General features: G+C 41.0%; 1 protein-coding gene across 2 annotated transcripts in view; it reads right to left on the reverse strand.

Moving 5' to 3' along the window:
• Positions 1–23,063, reverse strand: part of ephb4a (eph receptor B4a) — a 43,510-nt gene extending 20,447 nt beyond the window's left edge. For both annotated transcript variants that reach the window (XM_058627255.1, XM_058627254.1), the window contains exons 1-2: positions 22,058–23,063; positions 1,260–1,330 (exon numbers count right to left, since the gene is read on the reverse strand). In XM_058627255.1, coding sequence (XP_058483238.1) covers positions 1,260–1,330; positions 22,058–22,130 — 144 coding nt within the window. In that variant the 5' untranslated portion in view covers positions 22,131–23,063. The remainder of the gene's footprint in view (positions 1–1,259; positions 1,331–22,057) is intronic.
• Positions 23,064–23,794: the final 731 nt, after the last annotated feature.

A 23,794-nucleotide genomic window follows, 5' to 3' on the forward strand; every position in this document is an offset into this window, starting at 1 on the left:
CATATATACATATATACATACATACATATATATATATATATATATATATATATATATTTATATTCAACATGTGCTAATACACATAGCAGGGTTAATCTTGTGTTATCGCTGTTCACACAGGACTTGATTCTGCAACCACAGTTGGATTCGCACGATCACAAAGCCGTGAAATTATATTTATGATTTCATTAAAATAGTCGACGCAATAAAAGTGATAACACTGGAGGTTCAAAATGATTATTAGCTACATTTGGTGGATAGTTTTTTTTTAAAACTGAGAAGCAACAAACATTTAATATGAAGCTATTACAAATAATCCCCCAGGCCTAAAAACCAAATAATTATGCTAATTCTTTAAAATCTGGAATTCTGACACTTGGGTCTGTCTCCATGACATTTTCTGTGCAACAGTTTTAATTTAGTGTTCGGACACTGGATACGCGAGCAGTGCATCTGAGCCACGGAACATTATGCTTTTCATTTGAGCTCCAATATAAACAGAATATAGCAGTTACACTGTGGCTCACTTGTGTATGACAAACTCTTTTTGAGTAAAGAGCTCCCGTCTATTTTTTTTCTGTAAAACAGTCAGAGAAAATCATCTTTTCAACACACTTTCAATGTCTGCATCTGTCAGATGTCACAACACTTTTTGTACCTGTTTCAAAGTAAAAGCACTCCAGTGTTTCAGTTCCCCAACAGTGCTTTTTACAAGACCAAAGGAATTTGAGCGTTTTACTAAAGACTTGTAGCTTTTAGTGGAGCACAGATTATTAGAAGTAGAAGTTTATCATTCGTGGTAAACGGTGTCAAATGATAATGATGCTTTGTTTTGCTTCAACAACATTACAATTTTCATTTCCAACCAGCTTGAGGACTCTCCCTGCCAGTACGACTGCAACCATTTTCCTGCTGAGACATCAGCGAGTTGAGCAGCGTTGGTCGCTGACGCTATTGGCAAATATACCCTCGCAACCACTTCTCAGTTGATCATATTACAAATATATCTCTTTTTTCTTGGCTGCATTCAAAACTGTAGGCAGCTCGAAGGTTGATGGGATATATCAAAGCATCTGCTTCCAATATACTTTGAATCCAACATTCACTCTGGTGCTTGCTTTATTCTGTCAGTTACCGGCCTTATAAGGAACTCTTTTATAGCCAAAGTAACAAAGGAACAGCTGGAAGCCAAAAATCCCCAGTCACCACAAGGCCTGTGTTAGGAATACAGATAACAGAGTGAAGCTGGAGTTACATACCTCAGGTTTGGTACGTGAATAGATGGTCCACTTCAGATCTGACGTCTCTGTCTTAGTGTTCATCAGGACCTCTACAGAAAAAAAGACAAGTCGTATAATATCAGTCAGAGGAAAGATGCCACTTCTTAACATTCAGAGACACACAACAAATCTAACATCACACACAGCACTTGCTTATACTGGAATCAGAAGATGGATTTTCTGCAGGAACATTGCCACTATCCGAAAATTGTCTTTCCTCTCTTGTTTGTTTTTACTCCCCTCATGTCCCCGTTATCCCCAGAGACACTTCATGGCTGCGGTCACACTAAACCTGCAGGAAAACAGTCTGCCGTTATCCAGGGAGAGGAGAGGCAAGGCGGGGGGGGGCACAAAGATCAAGCAGACACTGTATATAAAAGATTTAAACCCTACCAGTCACGATCTGTGATAACAATTGAATTGATTTTTTTGTAATCTTTTGAGGAGGAGAGTGCCCGCTCACCAACAATCTGAGCAGCCCTGCTACGACTCACTATCCCAATAATATCCTGGACCTGAAGTGTGTGTAATGTGAAGCACAGCCTGGTTTGGCTGAGTGGACCTCTTTATTCGTGAGGACATCATCCCCCCCCCCACTAGTTCATACTTTTATATTGATGATATGAGGTTTTCTGTCTGGGACTGACTTTAACAGCCAAACATGTTCCCTCCACAGAAGCTCATCTCAAGGGTCAGACAGTTTGGTTTTACCAATAAATGGGATTTAATGCATCGCTCTCTCCTGTGCGCCGCGATCAAGGAGAGTGCTCGTAGGAAATGGGAGGTTTTCAGTGAGAGGTTATTAAGATGTTTTGTTGAATTAAGTATGTGATATGAGGTTCAACGGTATAGTCAGCCACCCATAACCCCAAGAAAAAACAACACACAAACACAATAATGCATTCCCCAGAAGAAAAAAAAAAGGATCTTTCCCCAGATTTCTTTTATGATTTAATTTGACTTCAACTGCAGTTTCAACCGGTTTATATTTTCTCCATGACACACTATTAATGTTAGTGAAAATGCCTCACATAAAGAACAGTACAGCATCTGAAGTCCATTTACTTTTTATACAATTCAGGGCCTTTTGTTGCTGCCTACCGATATTTAACTGTAACCAGAAGACTCTGCACAGTATCGTTACATTTATAAAAAATAAAAAATAAAATAAAGATCTGGAAAATGCTCCGCTCTCAATCCTGGACAAACCAAACCGCCGGGTTCTCTCTGCCGTTTAAGATGCGTGGTTTACAACATGGACTTAGTTCAACATCTGCTCTGAATTCATCTTTGTTTGATGTTAAACACAGATTCAGTAATTCCATCTGGGCTCACCCCAAATGTGAGATTTGACAGACCTGTAGCTCTTCTTTAATGAGAGTTCTTCTTCTTCTTCTACTGGTTTAATAAAGGCTTCTGCCATTTTGTCGAGTTCCATTAATACTGGTTTATGTTCGCGGAGATAAAACACAGTTATCGGAGTGAAGAAAATTGAACTATAAATTGTGCGGGGCGTAAACTCAAACGTCTCACGCGGAGATGCTTTCCATCATTAGCACAAAAGTGGTGAAAATGTTTTGGTTCGTACATGAATTGATTGAAACAAAAGTCCAGTTGCTTGATCAGTTCGTTTCAAGCACGAAAAACAACTTTCAGACAATAAACTGTACAGCAGGGTTTCAGACGCTTCAAAACAACTGATTCAAATGGTCACCGGCAAGCACTGCAACAGCCTGATAACGACCCATTCATTTGAATGAGAAACCCGTGACTTACACCGCTGCTTTGTACTCTTAATAACAGCATCCACGTTGTCGTTATTGTCTGTTCAATAAAATGGAAAGTGAGCGGGGGTTGTTTGGGAGAGGGAAGAGACGTGAAGGCTGTCAGAGACTTCCCGTGCTCTGTGAATGCACTCTGCACAACACTGCTCACCATCAACACATAGTATTTTACAGAAATAACTGCGACGCCTACAGTTACTAATCTCTGTGATCCGGTGGAAATGAGAGGCATATTTACTACTTCATAGCTCACATCCGAGTGAAACACACAGGAAGGCAGAAGAAGAAGAAGGAAAACACCTCAAAGATGAGGCAGAATCTGATTTGTTATTCTTACAGAGAGAAATGTTATGCCTGAGAAAGACGTAATTAAACGTTTAAGCAATTTTGTGCAGGCTATCATTTGTTATTTTTGACTTGTTATACTTCATCAGATTGAGGAAAAATTTTAATATAGACCAAAGCTACAGACATCGTATATTGTGTCATCCACGACACAGATTGGCCAGAGAAAAAACCCGTATCTGTCACCCCCTCATTTGGTTATTCTACTCTTGAAATAAATGGTTCATCTGTTGTTCCACTGCACTTGGTATATCACATATCACAATTTCTATAAAACATCTATAAGTCCATCACAATAAAAACCTGCTTAACTGCTAAACAATAACATTTTATTGCAAATAATATTTAAACATAAAAGGTTTAGAGTGACCAATATCTAGAGTTAACATCCGAGTCTTTATATCCTGGTTTTTCCAACAAATAAAGTGTCCTACGCCCTTTTCTCATACTTATTGTTTTGTTTAAATCCACAGCATATGAACAACGTGACTTCACTTATCATCAGGTATGTCATTACGACATGCCGAGACGAAAATGGATAGCGTCACTCGAATGAATTTCCTCCTCCGTATGTCCCCGTTTCTCCTCTGCGATTTTATTTCACTCTTCGTGCAAAAACCCCTTGGAAATAAACACAAACGTCGCTCTTGCCCTCTTCTACTTTCAAAAACCACACAAGCCCACGCGCTTTATAACAACAATTCAAGGCGGGCGATAAAGACGAGGAAAAGAAAGTCTATAGAGAGGCAGAGGAAAAGAGGACAGAGGTGGATGAGGAGGATAATTGGGTGGCACAATTCAGACCGGTACTTTCCCTGCAATGAGTCTACCTCGAGTTCACTCCAGCATAATTTCAAACACCTTCATAATACTAAGGCTGCAGCGTGAGGATGGCCCTTTCTCCACTTTTCATATGAACACCTGTCTCTTTTTTCATATGCTGATTTTTTTTTTTTGAAGAAGAAGAAGAAGAAGAAGAAGAGGAAAAGAAACACGATGCCCCAGGCTTGGTAATCACTGTTTATCGTTGCTCTATCATTAAGGTTTATGAGACAGGATGCGTGAGTGTTTCGATTATGTGCATGCATGGCCTTGCCTTTCACTGAAGCAGACTCAGGCTTAAGCCCTGCTAAGAGGAAGCCAGCGTTTCCCCTGCATTCTTTCAGCAGAGGTGGCCACCCACCGCCGGAAAATTGCCATGAGTGCTAGAAAAATGTAGAAACAATGAAAATTCGTCATGTGGCCATATTTAAAACCCAAAACAAACTGTCGTACAGTAATTACAGTACAATTGTCCACAATAACAGACACTGGAGGAGTCTAAACTGATACCGGCGCTGACAAGCATCGACTAATAAAGACCCTTTGAGGAAAAAAACTGTGTTACATTAGATTGTAAAGAGAAATTATGGACACATTTTTGTTTTTCCTTCCTTTGTTAAGCACGTCGGGGAACTCCATACTCCATAAGGATGTTGTTGTAATTGTGCAGTAAGCGCATGCTTCAAAACACACAACTCATTTTCTGGCTGGTTTGTCCTTTTGGGCCGCTGTAGAAACACAATAGCAGAAGCCGTCTTTGTATGAGAATAGACGATATAGGCGTTTAAGAAACAGTGACGCTTTCGTGCCGCCCAATCAGCTGACTGTCGTGGGTCTAGCTCCACCCATACCGTAGCGTACCATTTCTCTGGTACCCCAAAGACAGGGTAGGATTTTGGTACTGTTCCTAATAAAAAACAAAAAAAATATGTACCAAACTGAAGCCACTGCACTCGGCTTAAACATGGCTATAAGTGGCAGCTTCCGTAAAGAAAGTAAATAAAACATATAAAACATTAATCCTCCTACTAGCTATTTTTTTATTTCAAAGAGATTATACACAAACTCGCGTATGTTCAATTTATGCCTAAAATGTTACACAGTGGACCTTTAACATGCTACTATTTTATTTTTTCATCACACCGTGTCGGGAAAACACAGCCGAGGGAAAGGTATTAAGTTCTTTGGATGAAAGGTTGCAACAGCGGAGGGTGCTGAATGAGGTTTTCTTTTGAAATGTAAAACCTGACTTTTGGACAAAGGGGACGTATACATACAGCAAATACAGTACTCCACCCTCATTTCCTATACCGCTGTCATCAGCCTTAACAAATGACCACAAATTCCAGAGGAAGACCAATTTGACCTGGAGCACGAATTTCTTTCTCCCATTCTCTTTTTTTTAAACGCAACTTCACTTGTGTGTTAATTTCAACACTGCGTGCCATTTTCGACACCATTTCCCACTTTCTCTGAGGCTCTGGAGTGCAAAAGAGAAATTACAGGCTTATGAAGGTTTGCCCTGCTTCAACTACAATTAGACCTTATTTTAATTAAAGAAACAGAGCCAATTACCCTCATACACCTAGAGAAATGCAGACGGAGGAGGAAGAACAGGGACGGTGAAAATGAGAAATGTAAGAGGAGAAGTGATATTGGACGGTTTGGGATTTGTTTATTTGCAAGAATTAGAGCTCAAGTTCCTCTGTGGTGAGCATGAAGACCAATAACAGCTCAGGGTCATTATCATATATGCTTGGTGCAACTTGACACACAGCAATCAGGTGCAGTGTTTGTTCCGCACTAATTTAATCAATAAATCAAACGGAAATGTATCGCGGTGGTTCGTTTGGGATGGAGCGTTGCACCGTGGGGTTGGTACAGCAGTAAAAATAGGCTAAACAATCTCATCAAAGTGGTGAGAAGGGTTATAGGGGTGCAGCAAGTCCGGCCGCAACACATCGAGTAATCGATTTATCAGTAAGGCTCAAGTTGCTCCACATACACTTAATTGTCCCGACAACCCGCCTCATAAAGACATTAGTTTGCGCCAGAGCTTCTTTGATTCTCATGGCTGTTGACAAGCTGAATTTACTGCTTTCCTTTATGAGTTTAGATGTTTATTTACTCGATTGTTCTATTCTTTATATTCGACCTGTTTCCACAGTACAGCACTTAAGATAACATGAATCTACATGAACTGATGACGTATTTTTGTTTTGAATGCTTTTCAATTTCTGGTTCAGCGTGTTGTTGTCTTGTTTTTATGTTGCTGCCCCCGCAGATCAAATTCCCTTTGGGATAACAATAAAATTGAAGTTGAGGAAACTTAAGTGAAGTTACTTCTTGCCAATGTTCAATATGAAGGTTTGTCCTGGTTCCTTGAGTCATGAAATAATTCCTTAATGTCCTCCAGGTTTCTTTCTGAACCTCGTGTTTCAGGAGATTATGCCGCCACATGTTTCAAATTGTGCAAAGCCGGGACCCTGAAATCAGACATGCTTATGGGATATTCTGGCGCCTCGAGGTACTTGATACTTACACATTTAAAATTAAAGGGAAGCTTATACATATATGCTATTTTGCTTTCTTTCCATGCGTTACGTGAGAATATGAATACAGCTCTCGTGTAAGGATGGCTACCTTAGCTAAGCACAAAGACAGGAAACGGTAGGAAACGGCGAACCCGGGACTGCCCAAAGGTCAAAAAATCACCTACCGGCTCTAAAACTGACCAATTAACATGATTTATCTTAGTGAAATCTAATTAACTGTGCTGGTAGTTGAGTTAATATTTCAATGTGTCAATAGTCAGACATTGCTCCTGGGTAAAATTACTAAATTATGCCATATTATAGTTGCTACTAGGAAAGTCAGGCAAATCATTTCATAATATTCACATTCGATAATAACCTCCAAAGTACAGACTTCATGGGTGCACAATAAGAGAGCAAATGAAAGAAAAAAAAAGGTGTACTGTTCCTTTACAGTGAGTTTTCCAGTGTTTTTGTGAGTGTAGGTGGTAAATGCATGCATGCATGCGAGTGTGTGAGCGTGTGTACACACTGTGTTTGTGTATCTTTGACAAGAGTTGTGTCTAGTGAGATTAGACCTCAGCTTCCTGTGGCTCCTGTCCCCTTCCCGTCTCCCGACATGGTGGGGGCCAATTCAACTCGTGGCCTTATGTACAACAATACCCCAGGCTACTTCAAGTATGTGCCCCGGACTGACATGGAGGCGGATGACAGGAGCAAAGGTGAGATGAAGACAAGTTGTTCGCGTTTGACACTTTTTTCCTTTTTTTTTTGTCTGCAGGGGATTCATTAGTGCAGAAGCTGCTTTCTGTCCCAGAACAGGATGAGACCTAGTTAGAGAGGAAGCTTCGTGCTGGACAGAAACCAAAGATGCTACTGGAGAGGATGCATACTGACTGACCTGAGCCACTGAGGATTAAGCACAGGTTTATGATGCCTGCCCACTGTTTTGTTTTTGATTACATTTACACAGCCAATAGAGGGTCACTAGACAGTCATTACATTAATCATTTCCACTTGAAAATGTGTTTCCCCAAAGAGCATCAGTCTCAAAGTTCAGACCGTAGAGCTGGAATGAGAGATTAGAAGACTTCTCTTCCTCGGCTCATTTAGAAGTCAGTGCGGCATTTAGAATCTGTTTTCATTTCTAGTTATTGTTTAGCTGCACAGATTATCGTGTCTCAGGGCAAATCACCTGTTCAGTCTGTTCAAATCCTTGCGAGGTGTTTAACACAAATCCGCCCGTTCATCTCAACCGCAGCAAAGATTGAACAACGGGTTATGTTTTGTGTTGGAACACAAAACAAACGTTGTGCATCTGTGATCCATCGCGACTGCCTTTCAAGTAACCGCGGCGATGCAGAAGTAGAAAGTGTTGCATTATTCAAGGCGCACGCGTTCAAAGAGAACATTGACTTAAATCTGAGTGGCATAAAAATGTTTTGACCCCGACATAAAATGAGAGATTAAGGTTAAGAGGATATGAGACATCGACTTGTTTCTGTGCCTCTTCATACTGCCGTCTACAAATAATGAGTTCTGACCTTTAGTGTCAACTGTTGAACAGCACTCGTGCATCTAAAGCCAAGTGAACACTAAAGAGCTTTGTGCAATGATTGTGAGGCAAACGCTACAACACTTGACTCTCCACACTAGTATGTTTCATCACGGAAAACCTTGAGAAAGCCAGGATGAATCAAACCAGAATGAATATACTTTCTCCCTTTTCTTCCTTCTGATGAACAGCTGTTGATGCCAATCACCAATTCTGGTCTCTGACTGGCTGCGGTGTTTTGTGCCTTCCATTTTCCAGCATGCTGAAAATGAAATTGTGGTCTGCAGCATGCTGGCGAGGCACTGGTGGGTCTCCATGGAGCTTATCTTTGAATATTTCACATTTAGCAACTGCTGTTCGCTGCCCTATGAGGAGCGCTTAGCTGCGACTTGCAAAATGTGTCTGTGACGGGATTATCAGGCAAAAGATTTGACTTAAATTTAACATGCGACTAAAACCAGGGCTCCAGACTAACTGTGTACAGTAGTTACACAAAGTGCAAAATATTGGCCAGCAAAAGATGTCATGTCCAGTTATATTTTTATTCTATACTAGACTGGGCAATAATTCAGTAACAATTATTGTGAAATCTTTATTTTCCATCCATACAGTAAAAAAAAAAACTGAATTTAATTGTTTCTTTCAAGAGCAAAATTCAATATTTAGTTATCTGACATTTATCCCAATATGTTTTTTATAGAATGTCATAATATTTTCGCTCAAAACTTTAAGCTTTAATCACATAACTTCCTCCTGCACTACCTTTTTATGTAGTGCCTTGATTTACGGCATGTTTCAGCTTCTTTTGATTATTGATCTGACACATGGTGAATTCTACTTCCAATTTGGACACTGCTTTTTCGAACCAACTTCAAAAATAACCCAGCTGCCAGACATCTTCAAAACACTGTTGAGGCTACACCAACTACCTGGTGGCTCCCTGATACCAAATCCTATAAGAAGAGGAATACATTGCAAAAGGGAATCTTTTTAAAGAATTCCATTTTTGGAGGTTTTACTGCCCTTCGTAAAACCTGTGCATTTCTGCACAGCCATGCTTCCTTCAAACGGGACCAACTATGCTCATTTCCAGCGAGATATGTTTACTCTACTAGTGAAGCTCTACATGATTCACAGTTCAAAAAAAAGTCAGTATTTATCTTAAACTGCTTGTTATTATCTGAATATAAAAGCCTATATACTGTATGTCCCATTAATAGTTGAAGGAAGGAATGGGAAATGCATTAAAGAGGTAAATAAAAGTGGAAAACATCTGTTGCCATAGTGAGTAGTAGTACATTAAATGTCTATAATAATACTCATATCAACTGTTGCAGTGGAAAGAGTCTGGAGCTCATGAGTGTATAAAGAAAAAAAAAGAAAGAGAGGAACCGAGTGTTCAGAGACATCGGATATCTGACCGTCCGTCTCAAAGGGATTACTGTTACATACTCTACATTTACATTATCATATGAAATGCTGGGCTGCATTTACTGTGAACATCCAACACTGAAACATGTTTATATTACAGACAATACAGCAACGGCAGCTCAATGGTAGTGAGTGAATGGCAACACTGGGTGTCCAAACTTTTTTAAAACGAGGGCCAGATTTGAAAATATTAAGATTCCCAAGGACCAATGGTCCTTTAAGACCTTTATTTAAATGGCAATGTAACCAAATCTAAGCCACGCAGCAGTGATCAATAACAAATTCTGCTTCTTCTCTTTTTTTTTACACATCTGGAGTCAGATAACATAATAAGTAGTTAAATGTATCTGTCTGTCAGGGCTGGGCTGCGAACCTTGGTTTCCCTGGTTCCAAAGCACAACTCCCTTTCCAGCTGAGCTAGCGGGAATGACGCATGACCGGGGCCGATTTTCTGTCCCAGTCCGTCCCCAGCCATAAATAATATATTATAAAACTGAAGCTGCAGGCCGTACAGAATCTGACGGAGGGCCATGACTGGCAGTGTAAAGTAGCTTTGAGTGGTCATCAAGACGAGAAAAGTGCTATATTAATGCAAATCCTTTACATAATGGTTCCCGTCAAATAAATAAATAATCCTGTGTTTTAGATACACAGATTGGAGTGGCGCATGATACACTGATTTTACTGGCAATTATGATACTCCATGACTTCAATTAGCAGTCAAGTTGATTGTGGATTGTTCAATCAATAAAGAGAAATGATTCAAACGAAAAATGAAAACGAAAAAAAAAAAAAGACTTAGCCTTAGACAACTTGTCTGATTTAATTAAAATATGGCAAATAATCAAAGGCAGTTGCTGATTTAACGGACTCCTTGTTACAGCTCTCTTCACAATATGTCCTTTCAGAACTAGACTCTCCATTCTGACATGTTTGCCACTTTCCTTTGAGGTTTACATTCTCTTTCTTCCATTATTATTTGATTATTTCACCTCACATTACCTTCCTTGTCTCAGAAAAAATGTCTAATATTTTATACTGTTGTTTGTTTTGCTGCCTCTAAAACAACTATAACTAACAGAGCGTTATGTTTTCTTTTTTCCATGCAACAGGGATACAGGCAGGGAATTGGTATGAAGGAAACACAAATAAACATGGAGGAGAGTGAAGGTGACACAGAACAGTGCAAGTCTCTGACCAGCAAAGACAAAACAAGGAGGTCATATCTAAAAGAGTAACTTATTCTGTCACATGGACGTCGTTTGGGAATTTAAAGTCACAGACCAGAATACCTTACCTTGCAAATTATGCCGCACACATGGTCCCAACGATATCTTTTTCTCATCCATGCAAGACTCATGACAAACAGTATAGAGAGTTTTTCCAGTCCAAATGTTGCAAGAGGCTTTTGCCAGCGACACAACATATGGCGAAGAATCATGACACTGGATGGCAATAACTGCTGCAATTTAACATCCATTAATATATATAAAAACAGCGCTGCTCTTAATGAAACTTAATGGACTTTAAGAGTAACTAAACCCCTAAATCACTCTTTTCTCAGGTGAAAACCAGTGTCTAAAAATCGAGCTAGTCTTAGTCAGACTAACATACCTGGATAATGCAATTCATAGTCCAATTACTCCTGCATGTATACTCTTCGTCAAACTGGAGTTGCACCAAAATTTCCTCCCCCGGTGAGGAATTGTAGAAGTGTTTCATCACCAAATGCTCTAACATGTTGAGCATTTCTTTATCTGGTCAAAGATGCTGCCCTTTCTCAATATTTTAGCCTGCCCTCTTCTCTACGGAGAAAATAAATACGTATTTTTTTCTTCTCACCTCAATGCTCCAAAACCAAAAAAGCAAAGCTTTGGTGAATTGAGGGTTACTGCACATTACATTTCAGCTCTTTGCCGTTTTAAAAGGACATTTCTGATGTTCTTTACAGGCATGTTTTTCATAAAAGGTTTTACTTTGCTTGGTACTATCAAAGGCTACAGTGTTAACACCTGTAGAGGAGCAAAGGAAAAGGAGGTAAACAAAAACTCAAAGCTCATCCAATTAAGAAAGGGTTTTTTTTTTTTTTTACATTGAGAAATGAAACTCCAGCCGAGGAAACAGCGGTCTACAGTCAGAGTTAGGGCAAGAAACAACACATTTACCCGTCTGACTGCAAATACACAAAGGTCACATCGAAAATGTTTTATTTTCCATCTGTCGCTTGAAGAATGTTGTTTAAACACATTCAAATGTTTGTTTTTTTTCCCCACTGGGGACATGTTTAACAACTCTGCGATGCATGCAGGCTTTTGATTGCAAGACCCAGGTGAACGCGATCATTTCTTCATCTGCTTAATTTTTGGAAGCAATGCAAATTCCTGCACCGAAGACACTTTAATTTTCCAGCCAGTAGCGTAGCCAGTGGCCATGAATGTTCACCTTGGTTTTTTTTTTCAATTTTTAAATTTTGCACACAATATCTAGCGATAGTTTGCATTTAACCCATCCTTTTTACACACACAAGCTGGGCACAGGAACTTATCTTATCTTATTTGAACCTGCACCCCTCCGGTTACAAGCCCAATTCCTTTCCTCTTCGCCATGAGCTGCCTACACATCTCGGTACAGCACTAGATATTTCTATTTCATCAATTGGATCAATACAACAAACAGGGACTGACGTAAAAGATGCAAAAATAGTGACCAATAGTGAGACACCTCAGGTCAGACCAATCACTGGCAACAGTAAAGGAGGCGTTAACAGCCTCTTTTGTGGAATCACCCGGGTTCAAAAGTCCTGGTTACACCCACTAATTTTAGCATGAAAGAGGCTTAACTAACCCACTCAAACCGACACTGGTGTTGGGGTCAGTGATTAACACATGCAAATAAGAGACATCTCTCATTTCAACCTAATAAAAACTTAATGTCGTCTATTATTTTATATAAGTCATGCAATTCTGAAATGTATCAAAGAACTGTGTTGAGTGACACGGCAGAATGGAGACTCTCCAGATGAGCGTCAGCCGTCTCTTGTGAACTATTACAAAAACAGTTTAGAAGCCGCGTCATATGTGCTGCGGTTTCAAAATGTAAGCTGTCAATGTTTTCCCTCGAGTCCAAATTCACATCTGACAAGTTCATACAAACACTTCACCGCTCTTCAGCCTTGAGGTATCGTGCATCACCATTCTGCCGCTGCCCTCCATGATCCAAGCAGTCGCCAGTGAAGCTGTCTCCTTTGTAGAGGGCCGGAGGGCAGCTGATTGTGTGCAAAGCCAAAGAGATGAGCCAAGTTGTCACCATGGGAAGGTGCAGGCTATGTGCTTGTTTTCAAAAACTTTCAATCTCCTCATAAAGAGGGATTTACATCTTCCTGTTTTCTCCTGTGGTTGGGGTCGGTCACAGACTGGCATCTCATCAGAATGGACACTTAGGATGGAGTCCTGCAGAGCTGAAATCTGGGATGATCTTCCTATTCAGCAGGAGAGTTTGCCACCCACGTGTGTGGTGTGCCTTTCAATAATTAGAATTAGGCTGCCAGTTGAAAGAGTATAGATTAATAATTAGCATTTGCATCTCTTGAGTCTTTTAACCATGACTACAAAAGCCTGGGTTCCTTTAGAAAATGTCAAAACTTTGACCTGCAGGCAGAAGTGATGAGACAACAATGAAGGTTGCAGCAGCAGCAGCAGATTTACTCCAATTTCTTTAAGCGGAAAAAAATGGCAACGGCAACTTCCAGTATGTAAATGAAAATACAACAAGTGACCTAACTAATTTTAAAACCTGCATATTCTCCGAGAGCTCTAAAAATGACAACCGCTGCACTTAAAATAAAATTCCGTCAAAGCCTTCAATAAAGCAGAGCCTACGATCTCGTCTTACACTCGCACACAGATACACACACAGCCTTCAGTGACTAATCTGCTGTGGGAGGTGGACAGCTTGAAGCAAACAGTGTAGACTCTAGCTAAATAAACCGTCTAAGGATTGACACATCTGTGTGGAAACACAAGAGAAACGCGGCGAGTTTTTCCTCTTTCACTCTGACATCACAATATTTCATATTCAACCGACAACAGACACACCGAGAGCTAATTTCCTTCATCACTCCATGCACTGCTGGTGAGAACAATATTTATACACAGCATAGAGACAGAGTCATATTTGCATAATGGGAGGCAGTTTCTTCAGTACAAGGAGCATTATTACAGTCATTTGTGTTTTAATAAGTAAATTAAGTAGTTCACAAACTATGCAAACGTTAAAACCACACATTTGTCTGGTCTCATAAAACTGAATAAGTAAAAAAAAAAAATCCTCTTCCAAACCACATAGTGGATATAACAAGGACAAGCCACAGGGCTACAATGATTAATCAATTAATCGGCAAACTCAAATGTGAGTCAAATAAATGTTTTGATAAATAGCTGAATAGGATGAGTGGATAAAATAAAATATCTATAAATAATTATCTGCTTTTCAGCTTTGTAAGCAACGGAAGCTTATTAGTAGAGCGAGTCTATCAACTTAAAGGTTGTGGGTTCTATTCCCGGTGCCGCTGTACATAGATGTGGGTGAATGGCAAAAATACAGAACATTTAAATGTGAATATTTTCTGGTTTCCTCAACAACACTAATCCTTTCCTGCTTTTTGAGTCAACAGACTAATAGATTAATTTAAAAATCCACTCTACAGACTAATCGATAATGAAAATAATAATTTGTTGCGGTCCCCAATTGCCATTTGAGGTAATGGTTATATAGGCAACATTAGTGTGCAGACCTCCTTTAAAACAAGACAGCATGCTGCCAAGAAAAGGTGTTTAATGCTTTTTTAATTGAACTGACCTATTGCTTTTTGGAGCTGGGCTTCCTCTTGTAGCTCGCAGCTGTGTGCAAACTGTAGGAGGCTGGCTCGCCTGCAAGAATGTCTCTGAGATGCTGTGTATAGCAGAGCCCACTTGGTTCAGTTGCAGTGTATGAAAGCAGGCCCTGAGAGACCTAGTGAAGCCGTGTGCATGCATTAAGGTGGAGGCAAATGTGCACATGTTCTCTGGGTTGGTGCCGAACCAAACGAATTGCATTTTAACTTAAAACCAGCATATCAAACACCAGATGTAGGTCAGCCTTTGATGCAGGGAGGAAAATATCCAAATCCTAACACATCGACTCACAATGCATGCGTCAACAGAGGGATTTTTTATCATACAGATGCTTCTTAAATTAATTCCTGCACATTCACGCTCAGACGTCTTACGAGTGTCACGCTGCCTTTCCCCCCTCTTCAAGATTTCCTTCTATTTTTGAGTGCAATGACAAAAACATCACAGGGCATAGTTCTTCCGATACAATACTCGGTACGCCTCAAGTAACAGCTGTGATTATGTGCAAGATAAATGAGAAAGATGGACCCGAGATAAATACCTTCCCTTCTCTGTTGTTGTTGTCTAATTAAAGACCTTTTAAATCCCTTTATTATAATCACAAATGCAGCCCATCACATATATCTCACAGATCTTGCCCCAGGTGTGCATGATTACAGAATGCAAATAGGTAATAGACACAGACTTTGCTCGTTATGCAGTGTGCGGGGCATGCACTCTCTTTGCCCTAGCTGCACTGCATTGCTTTGCTCTGTCTTTTTCCATCGACTCATGCCGGTCTCCCCGTTTCTCCTTGACTCACTTCAAAGAGAACCCCCATCCATCTAAAAGTGCCATTCTCCTTGGTGCTTATGGCTGATAGGCTGTGGCCTCATTCCCTCTCCGTTGCAGCCTGTCCCCATTGTGTCCCACTCTCACAGTGCAGAGTGTGGGTGGAGGACAGGCTAGCTCTCCAAAGTGAACGCCTGACATGGATGTATGGGCTGGTGGTGGTGATGGGGGGGGTGGTGGGGGGGTGTATCCTTTCAACGAGACTATCATGCACCTGCAATTCCAGATTGCCATGTGCATCGTTCTATAAGGAGGAGGAAAGGCAGAGTGAGAGAAAGACAGGGACTGAGAGCACTTGTGGCACTTGGAAGCCTGTTTAACTCTTGAGGAAACTAATCATCGGGTTGAGGTACAGAGGATGATGGGCTACAGGCTTTTGAGGGAGGGGGGGGGGGGAGGGGGGATGCTTTAAATGCAAATCCCTTTCTTAAAAAACCGGTTCCGTTTAAAGGGATTTCTGGGAAGCGATCCACATTTCCACGGCAGGGGAGACAGTCAGCGGGAGAAAACAGGAGAGCAGCAGTCAAACATCAAGGAGACAGAGGACGTGGAAAGAGTAGCAAAAGAAAAGGATACATGTCTGTGAAAGAACGGATTGAGGCTCATGTGAGGCCTCCAGGATAAAAACAGCCTTAATGCATTTAAGATGCTTTAAGATTCTTGGTGAGTTTTAGAGTTTAGATTCTGAAGGGAGACTGATTCATTTGTCAAGCCGATTGATCAGTCAGGCTGATTAATCGCGCCATTATTGGCCACTTTGAACAGTTGTGTTATTACTTAATTAATTGAAAAAACATTTAACATCACATTTATTTATTTATTTATTCACGGAAACTTGATGAATGTTGCAGAGTCAACCAAACATCTTTATTCAAAAGCTTATTTGACAGAAGTTAAGTTGAATGATGGCCTATTTTATGTATCTAATAATCTGTTTCTACACCAATTCATTTAAAATGTAATCGGACTCTAGAGTCAGAATGTAGGTGTTTAGTAAATGATTAAGTAAAGTGGGGCTGCAACAATTAATCAATTACTATAATTGCCAACTATTTGAAAAACAGCCATTTCTAAAAAAAATTATATATATAATGTTGCTTTAATGTTAATATTTTCTGGTTACTTTGCTCCAGTTAACAATAAAATAATTAAAAATGACAAACACTGATCAACATTTTATGGACCATACAACTAATTAAGATTAACTGATTATAAAAGCTGTTGTTAGTTGCAGTCCTAAAATCAAGCAATTTCCTATTATGTTTTATTTTTTTATATAAAAATATTACATTTCATCAGATGCCCAAAAACAAAAATCTGCATCATAATTGGCCATTGGCTGCCATTGAAAACCCCATATTGGACCTCTATGCTTTATCAGTTATACTGTGGAGGAGTCAGGAGGTAAAGGAATAAACAGCAGACTGAGTGCAGGATGTGAGAATATCCCCCTTTAACAAGAGTCCTTGAGGACTGATCTCACTTTTGCCTTCCTTCTAAAAGCAGTCTCCTGTCAGGAGATAATATAAATACGAGCCTTGAGCCTGCTACGGTGTGTTTACCAGGCTGGATATTAGCAGCTGGTGAACGTCACAGTATTTTGTCAAGGCGAGCTACAGATGTGTGTTGGCCTACCTTACAACTCCCAGCGGACACAAGTGCACAAGAGTCCTCTGTGACCCCGGTACATGTGGGCACCTTCATCAGTAATGTGTGATGTTTGCAAGACACGGGATGACACTGATGCCTTTTCCAGTGCTTTAGGTAATTGTAATTTTCTGTCCAAAAATAAAAACAGGCCCATGTCAAACAATCACTCCGGCAGCTGCACTCTCTTGTTGCATACTTTGTTAAAAGACGGTGTGTAAAGAGGAAGTAACAGCTGTTGTAACATACCATATTGGAGAGGAGGCTCTCCCACTGCCAGTGTAAAGAAAGATGGATTTTCAATACTGCTCTTTTTCATGCTCTTCCAGGCATAAACCATTTTACCTTAAATTCAGAGCATGACTCAGCAGACAATCACACATGAGCACCAGAATCGCAGCCACAACATGACGGATCTGCACTCTAGTTGCACGACAGCATGTAACAAGAGTTTCCCCATCCTCACACGTAAACCATCCATGGAAATGACTTGAAACCGCGCAAACGAGGTAGAAATGTATTGTGAAAAGCGGAAAAGCGACGGTGTGCTGCAGACCCGTTTCGCGGCAGACATTTTGACATGCCACGGTGAGGCAAGGCACAGGTGTTGCTGATAACGTCAACAACGGGTCTGTTCAGCTGAAGCATGTAAGACACCAGGACCATGAAACATGAAATTTCATTATTTACACCTGCACCATGTCAGGATGTCTGCTGTGAAAGAGTTCCTCTCGTGTAATAACATAATATTCAGTAGGAGATGGAAACACAAATACAAATGGGGTCAAATGTGTTTAAAATTAGGCCTGAAATCTCTTGAATATGTCATTAATATCATGATTATACAATATGCAAACAAACCCCAGGTATACCTCATATTTAAGAAATGTTTTACTGCTTTAGGCGTGACATTAATTGAGATAATTCACAATATCAACAGATAAATTGTGATTACTGTTTTGGCAGCAAAATAACCAATTAGTTTACATGGCACCTTTAAACGATTGACCTCATCACATAGTGCGAGCCGTAAAATGATAAAAAGATATGGATATGAGACAAAACATCACTTGTGCATCACTCTATGAAAATGGCGTTGGCATCGTGATAACTCCGGACCTAAACAGGTGGAAGAGACTGCTGTGTTTTTTTTTTTCTTATTTGTCTAGTTGTTGCATACTCAAATAGGGAAGAGAGAGAACAACTGCATGTGGAAGGAATAAAGTGGGGCAGGGAGAAAAAACAAAATGGGTACTTTGTAGGTTAGTGAGCCTGCGTGTGGGAGGAGAGGGAACCTTTATGTCAAAAATGTACGAGTTCAAACATGGTTTAAAATAATAACAGAGCCACATTAATAAGAAATAACACGGATAAATCGAGGCCTTTGCAATTTCTCGGTTAACCTATCATTTTCTGGTGTGATCCATTTTTATATGCAGAGCGTGTGTTTACGTGAGAGGGAGAATATGTGTGCATCCTTGTTACTAATTTCCACCCAAGGGTTGTTATTAATTTCCAGCCCAAGCAGTTATCTGATCGGGAGGTCTGTGTTTTAATCTTCATGGAGACAGAAGGAAGAGAGATCCATGCGCCGAACGCTCAAGTGGCATGTGTAAGTGAGTCATTTATCCTTTAGTTGGAAAAGGAGCCGAGATTTGGCAGCTGCGAGCTTCATCTGCCCTCCCATCAGTTCATTACAGAATTCCCTACTAGGTGGAGAATAAAGAGGGGTTGATCCACAGTGTGCTGGCAGAGGAGTGGGCTATTACCCAAGGCATCGAAATCAGACATCTTGCTCACTCTTGGCAAGACAGAGATGTTCTGGAGTCACCAGACAGCACACTAGACCCCCCCCCCCCCCCAGCTCCAGCCACCGCCTATGCCCCTGTTCTCCACATTGTGCCTGTGTCACACCTGCTTGGAGCCAGCATTTTGTTTAGCAACAGGGAAAGAGAGAACTCAACTGTGACTGTTCTGACGAGTATTCTATTTCCAATCATTCTGCCAGTGATGACCTGGAGGACAACACTTCCCACACTAAGAGTTGAGGTCAAGTGTCCCCTGTGTCCCTGAGAAAAACACAAGACAGAACTAAAGCTCCATGCAGTGAGGGAGAAAGAGAAAAAAAGAAGCATCTGGGAAAATCCCAGTCTTTACTCATGAAAAAAGAAAGTCAACAATGGGTTTTTATCCACAAGAATTCAGCCCTTTGGTGGCTGCAGTGATTTAACATCTTCATCTCATAGGTGTGTGTGTGTGTGTGTGTGTGTGCTTGAAATCCAAGCTTGAAAACACCCTCAAGAACTCCATGGTTGATGTCACATTCATCCATGTGTTGACAGTCTATAGTGGAAGCCACAATGTAAATCCCCACCTAAAAGAATTAAGTACAGCAAGTACATGGCATTCGGCCTCAAACCAGAAGCAGCTGACAGATTTGTGTTCCTGCTCCAGAGCATGTGAAGCCATGCGTGCTCGTGGTGCTTCTGTCAACAGCAACTGTTGACTGGACTGAGCAAACTTCAGGAAAATGGTCATTGTTACATTGCTCATTGTTTTCACGGCAGACTTGTTCATTTCCAAACAAATCAACAGTGGGTGTTGGAGTTATGCCAGCATGTACTAGTGGGAGGTCAAGTTGATGCTGATACTGATATCTACCAACACCAACATTGGTCCAATGTAGGCTTTTATTTTAACAATATCACACTCATGAGTTTGGCTTGTTTTTATTCTTTTAGATTCAAATAGGTTCCACATAGAACAGATGATCACCGCATCCTTCCCTCACATTTTGTATTTTGGTATTTATCGATACCCGGTATCGAATATCATATCCGCTCAGCCCTAGTTTTCAAGATTCTTTTTAACTGATCTACAGTTCAGAATTGTTCGGTTTGATTCCCGCGTCGAGTCATGCTAGCGCTCTATAATGGAAAAATGCCAGTAGTGACACTGACTAGCGAGAGGGAAATCACATCTAGTCTAAATACTGTATCACTAAAGGTAGCACAAACTGTGCCAATGAGAAAAAGTACGATGGAGAACACGCAGTCGCCTTCACAGGAACAGCATGCAGCCTACACAGCAGAGAGGTACATTTAAAAAACCCTGCAGTTCAACAGCTCTTGAAGAAACCCAGTGGTGATCCCTTGATCCTTTGTAAACACAGTCCTATTACTACTAGAGACCGTTTTCTATTTAGGGTATTACATAAACACGTCTCCAAGACATTCTCAAGGAACAAAAAACATTTTATATTTGTTGCAGCAGAGCTGAAAATCCCCTATTAATATCATGAAAAACAGCAATATGGCCAGAGATTGAAAAATAATTGAATACCGAGCCTTCTGATTTGTCAGCGTGGCTCACGAACACAGTCACTCCTCCACCCTGGCGTTCAGCAAATTATCCAGACCCTCACCTTGTTGTTATGCTGCCTGATGATTTTTACTCGGCTTTAAAACCAGACAACTTGAAACCATCATTTTCTTAACAGCACGACAGATAAGTTCCGTCTCCTGGTATTATCTGTTCCTCCGTGGTCAAACAAAGCCGGTTTTAATGTCAAATCTGCTGCCAGAAACCAAACTAAATTATACTCCAGATTTTATAGTTGATAACAAGCAGTGGAGGCCTTTCCTCCGAGTTGGATTTAAAAGCTTAACTATCTCATCCAGAGCTCGACGTCACCCCCACAGAAGCCACTCTTGCTGCCCTGCATTAGCCTACTTGCAATGAATGGTTTAGTATTGATTTTTGGGTTAGATGGGTAAGGACCTCCAGGAAGCAGCCACAGAACCTTTTGATGGCTTTCAAGGAAAATCTAAGAGCGACCACGGGTGGGTTTCCATCAGTCTGTTGTAATGCACAGTCTGTTCAAATGACCATTTCAGATTAAATATTGTCCTGACCTATACACATCATATTGTACAGATATACTAAACTTTACATTACCATTCACTCTCATATCACGAATCATATCGCCATCGCAATTTCAGTCCAAATAGTCACCATTAGATATTTATGCAAAATCGTTCAGCCCTATGGAGGGAGCAGGAAAAGTTAAGCAAATCGATAAATGCAATGGAAATAAAGGCCGATGCCTGTAAATCACGTGCCTGAAACATAGAATAGAAACATCAATCCAGTTTGTGCATTTCACTGCACTGAAATGCGGAAACCACGACCTTCCTCGACTTACGGCAATAATAGACTGGAAACCTATTGTTTATCTCAGCAAACTCGTACTTTTCACATCCGCGGGGATGCGTGCGACATAAAATGTTGCCAGGATGGTACTCGTGGACATTAACCATCTGCGCCAACATCGCAGCACTTTCCTGTCTAGTTGGTGAAAAGTGCTTACAGAAGGAAAGGGCTGGCAGTTCTCACACCTGTGCAAACCATCGCTTAGGAGACACAAACACAAAGACATACAAGGGGGATGAACTTGCAAAAGGTGGAATGGAAGGTGAGCTTGATGACATATGTGTGGGGCACCTGGAGACCCCAATTTAGTGTGAATATTAGAAACACATGTACACAGCAGCAGAAATGAGTGTACCACTTCTCTATGAAGGGACCTTAACTTGGAATTCAGGATCCTTTTGTTGGGGAAAACCATTTTTTCTTCTTTTACCTCATTCAAAATAAACACAGTGTCACTCATACTAAGAGTGCAATCACAGTCACACCTATGATATTTCTGTGATTATTCCCCCCCCCATATATGGGTCAAGCTCTTGTGTGATGTTAGAACAGCATGCCTTTAAAGATCTTCTGCGGTTTGACTGCACTTTACACTTGGACAGGGACAGGATGTGGTACTAATTGGACATTTCACTCAGCCGTGAAACCACACACACACACACACACACACACAACAAGAGCAGTCAGTAAAAATGTGAAGGGGGAAAAAAACAACAAGACTCACCTTCCTCTGCAGAAACCCAGCTCTGGAACACGCAGGCCAGCAGCATGACGATGCTCTGGTGTGTCAGCTCCATGTTGGAATAAACCGAATAAGCCGAATAAACCGACTGTCTTTGATTTGGCTTGAATTAGAAATCAAGTGGCACTGGCGGCTCGGCGGTGCACTCACTGCCCGGAAACCAGTCCGCATCTAAAGTGGACTTGAGTTCACGTGTAGCCTCATGCAGAGCCTGGTGTGGTCTTCCGCGCAGAACCCTGAACCCGGTGTGGTCTCCACACAAGAGTCTGAACCTGGTGTGGTCCCCACAGTGCAGTTGTCCGCGGGTTTGAGCGGACACGCTGGAAACTTCTCCCGTATGGTCCAACTTTGTGTTCGTTTGGTGGAAAGTGAGGACCGACAACAACAGTGGGGGACAAAGCGGGGTGTCGCAGCTGCTCTCACGCCGCACCTCCTCTTGTCTGTCAGTCAGTTCACAGCCTCCACGAGTGAAACTTGTTGTCTCCTCGCCTTTTCTCCCCGTGGATGTTCGCCGTCACCTCGATGACCGTGCAGGTTGAATCCGCAAACCAGGAGCTCACCTCACTGCTCTTAGTTTCCCAGATTATAGTCCTCATCGTCGCTCACTTCACAACACCCTCCTTCTCCACATCCTCTCCTCGGAAAGTCTGGTTTGTTTTCCCTTCTTTTAATTTGTTTTCACCCCCTCGAACACGAGCCTGTTTTCAGCTGCGGGGAGAAAGAGAGACACAAAAAAACCCGAAAGGTGGAGCGGGGGGATAATAATGCGCGACAGGTCAAGTCTGGCCTGAATTCACAGGACAAATTAGACAGAAGCGGAAGGGGAAATGTCTCCCAGTCCTGTCCCGCTGTCAGGGTGTGTGGACAGGCTGTGGACGAAGCGCAGCTTTTTAAAGGTCGTGTTGTGAAGAAGCTCGTAGAGACCGACTGTTATTGAGAAACTACAGTCGCCGCCGCCGCTGCTGCTCACACTGGGATCCACTGGTGCATCAGACCCGGAGTCGAATAGCACCGGCAAGCACCACCCACTCCCACAACAGCAGAGTCAAGCCCGAGAAGTAAATGCATCGCTTCCGGTGAACGCCTTCAAAATAAAACTCGCATGTTCACGTCCGTGCCCTCGGGCAAGCGATTGTTTCTCAGCAAATCACCCCCTGCAAAATAATAAATAAATAAATGCTTCGTTGACTATAACGTAATATATTAACTATATTTATTATTTCAAATTTAAAGTTTGTTATTCATTGCACAATACAGCCAACTATATGCAAAATACTTGAGTGATAGTGGCCTGAGGTGTAGTACTGACATGACCTGAATTATTATAATTTCTTCTTCAAATATATCTGCAACTAAATGAATCAGTAAAAATACAATAAACATGGGATTAATGAATACATTAGTACAAAAATACAAGTACTACCAAATTATGACCAATACTAGGTCATAATTTATATACTAGGTCATAATTTAATATAGACCAATATATTAATACGTATATGTATGTTAATATATACATAACTAATGCATAACATCATAACAGCTAAAATAAATAAATGAAGAATCGGTAAAATAAGTCACTTACTGCCAGTGAAATATGAAGAAACAGAGCAGACCCAGTATTTATGTTCATGTACCTGTGGTGATCCTGTCACCCACTAATGATTGCATACATGGGACCCAGGGTGGAGAACTTCATCTTCAAGTGATTTTCAAGTA

The sequence above is a fragment of the Solea solea genome, chromosome 4 (genome assembly GCF_958295425.1).
Source record: "Solea solea chromosome 4, fSolSol10.1, whole genome shotgun sequence".
In the NCBI taxonomy this organism is placed as follows: domain Eukaryota; kingdom Metazoa; phylum Chordata; class Actinopteri; order Pleuronectiformes; family Soleidae; genus Solea; species Solea solea.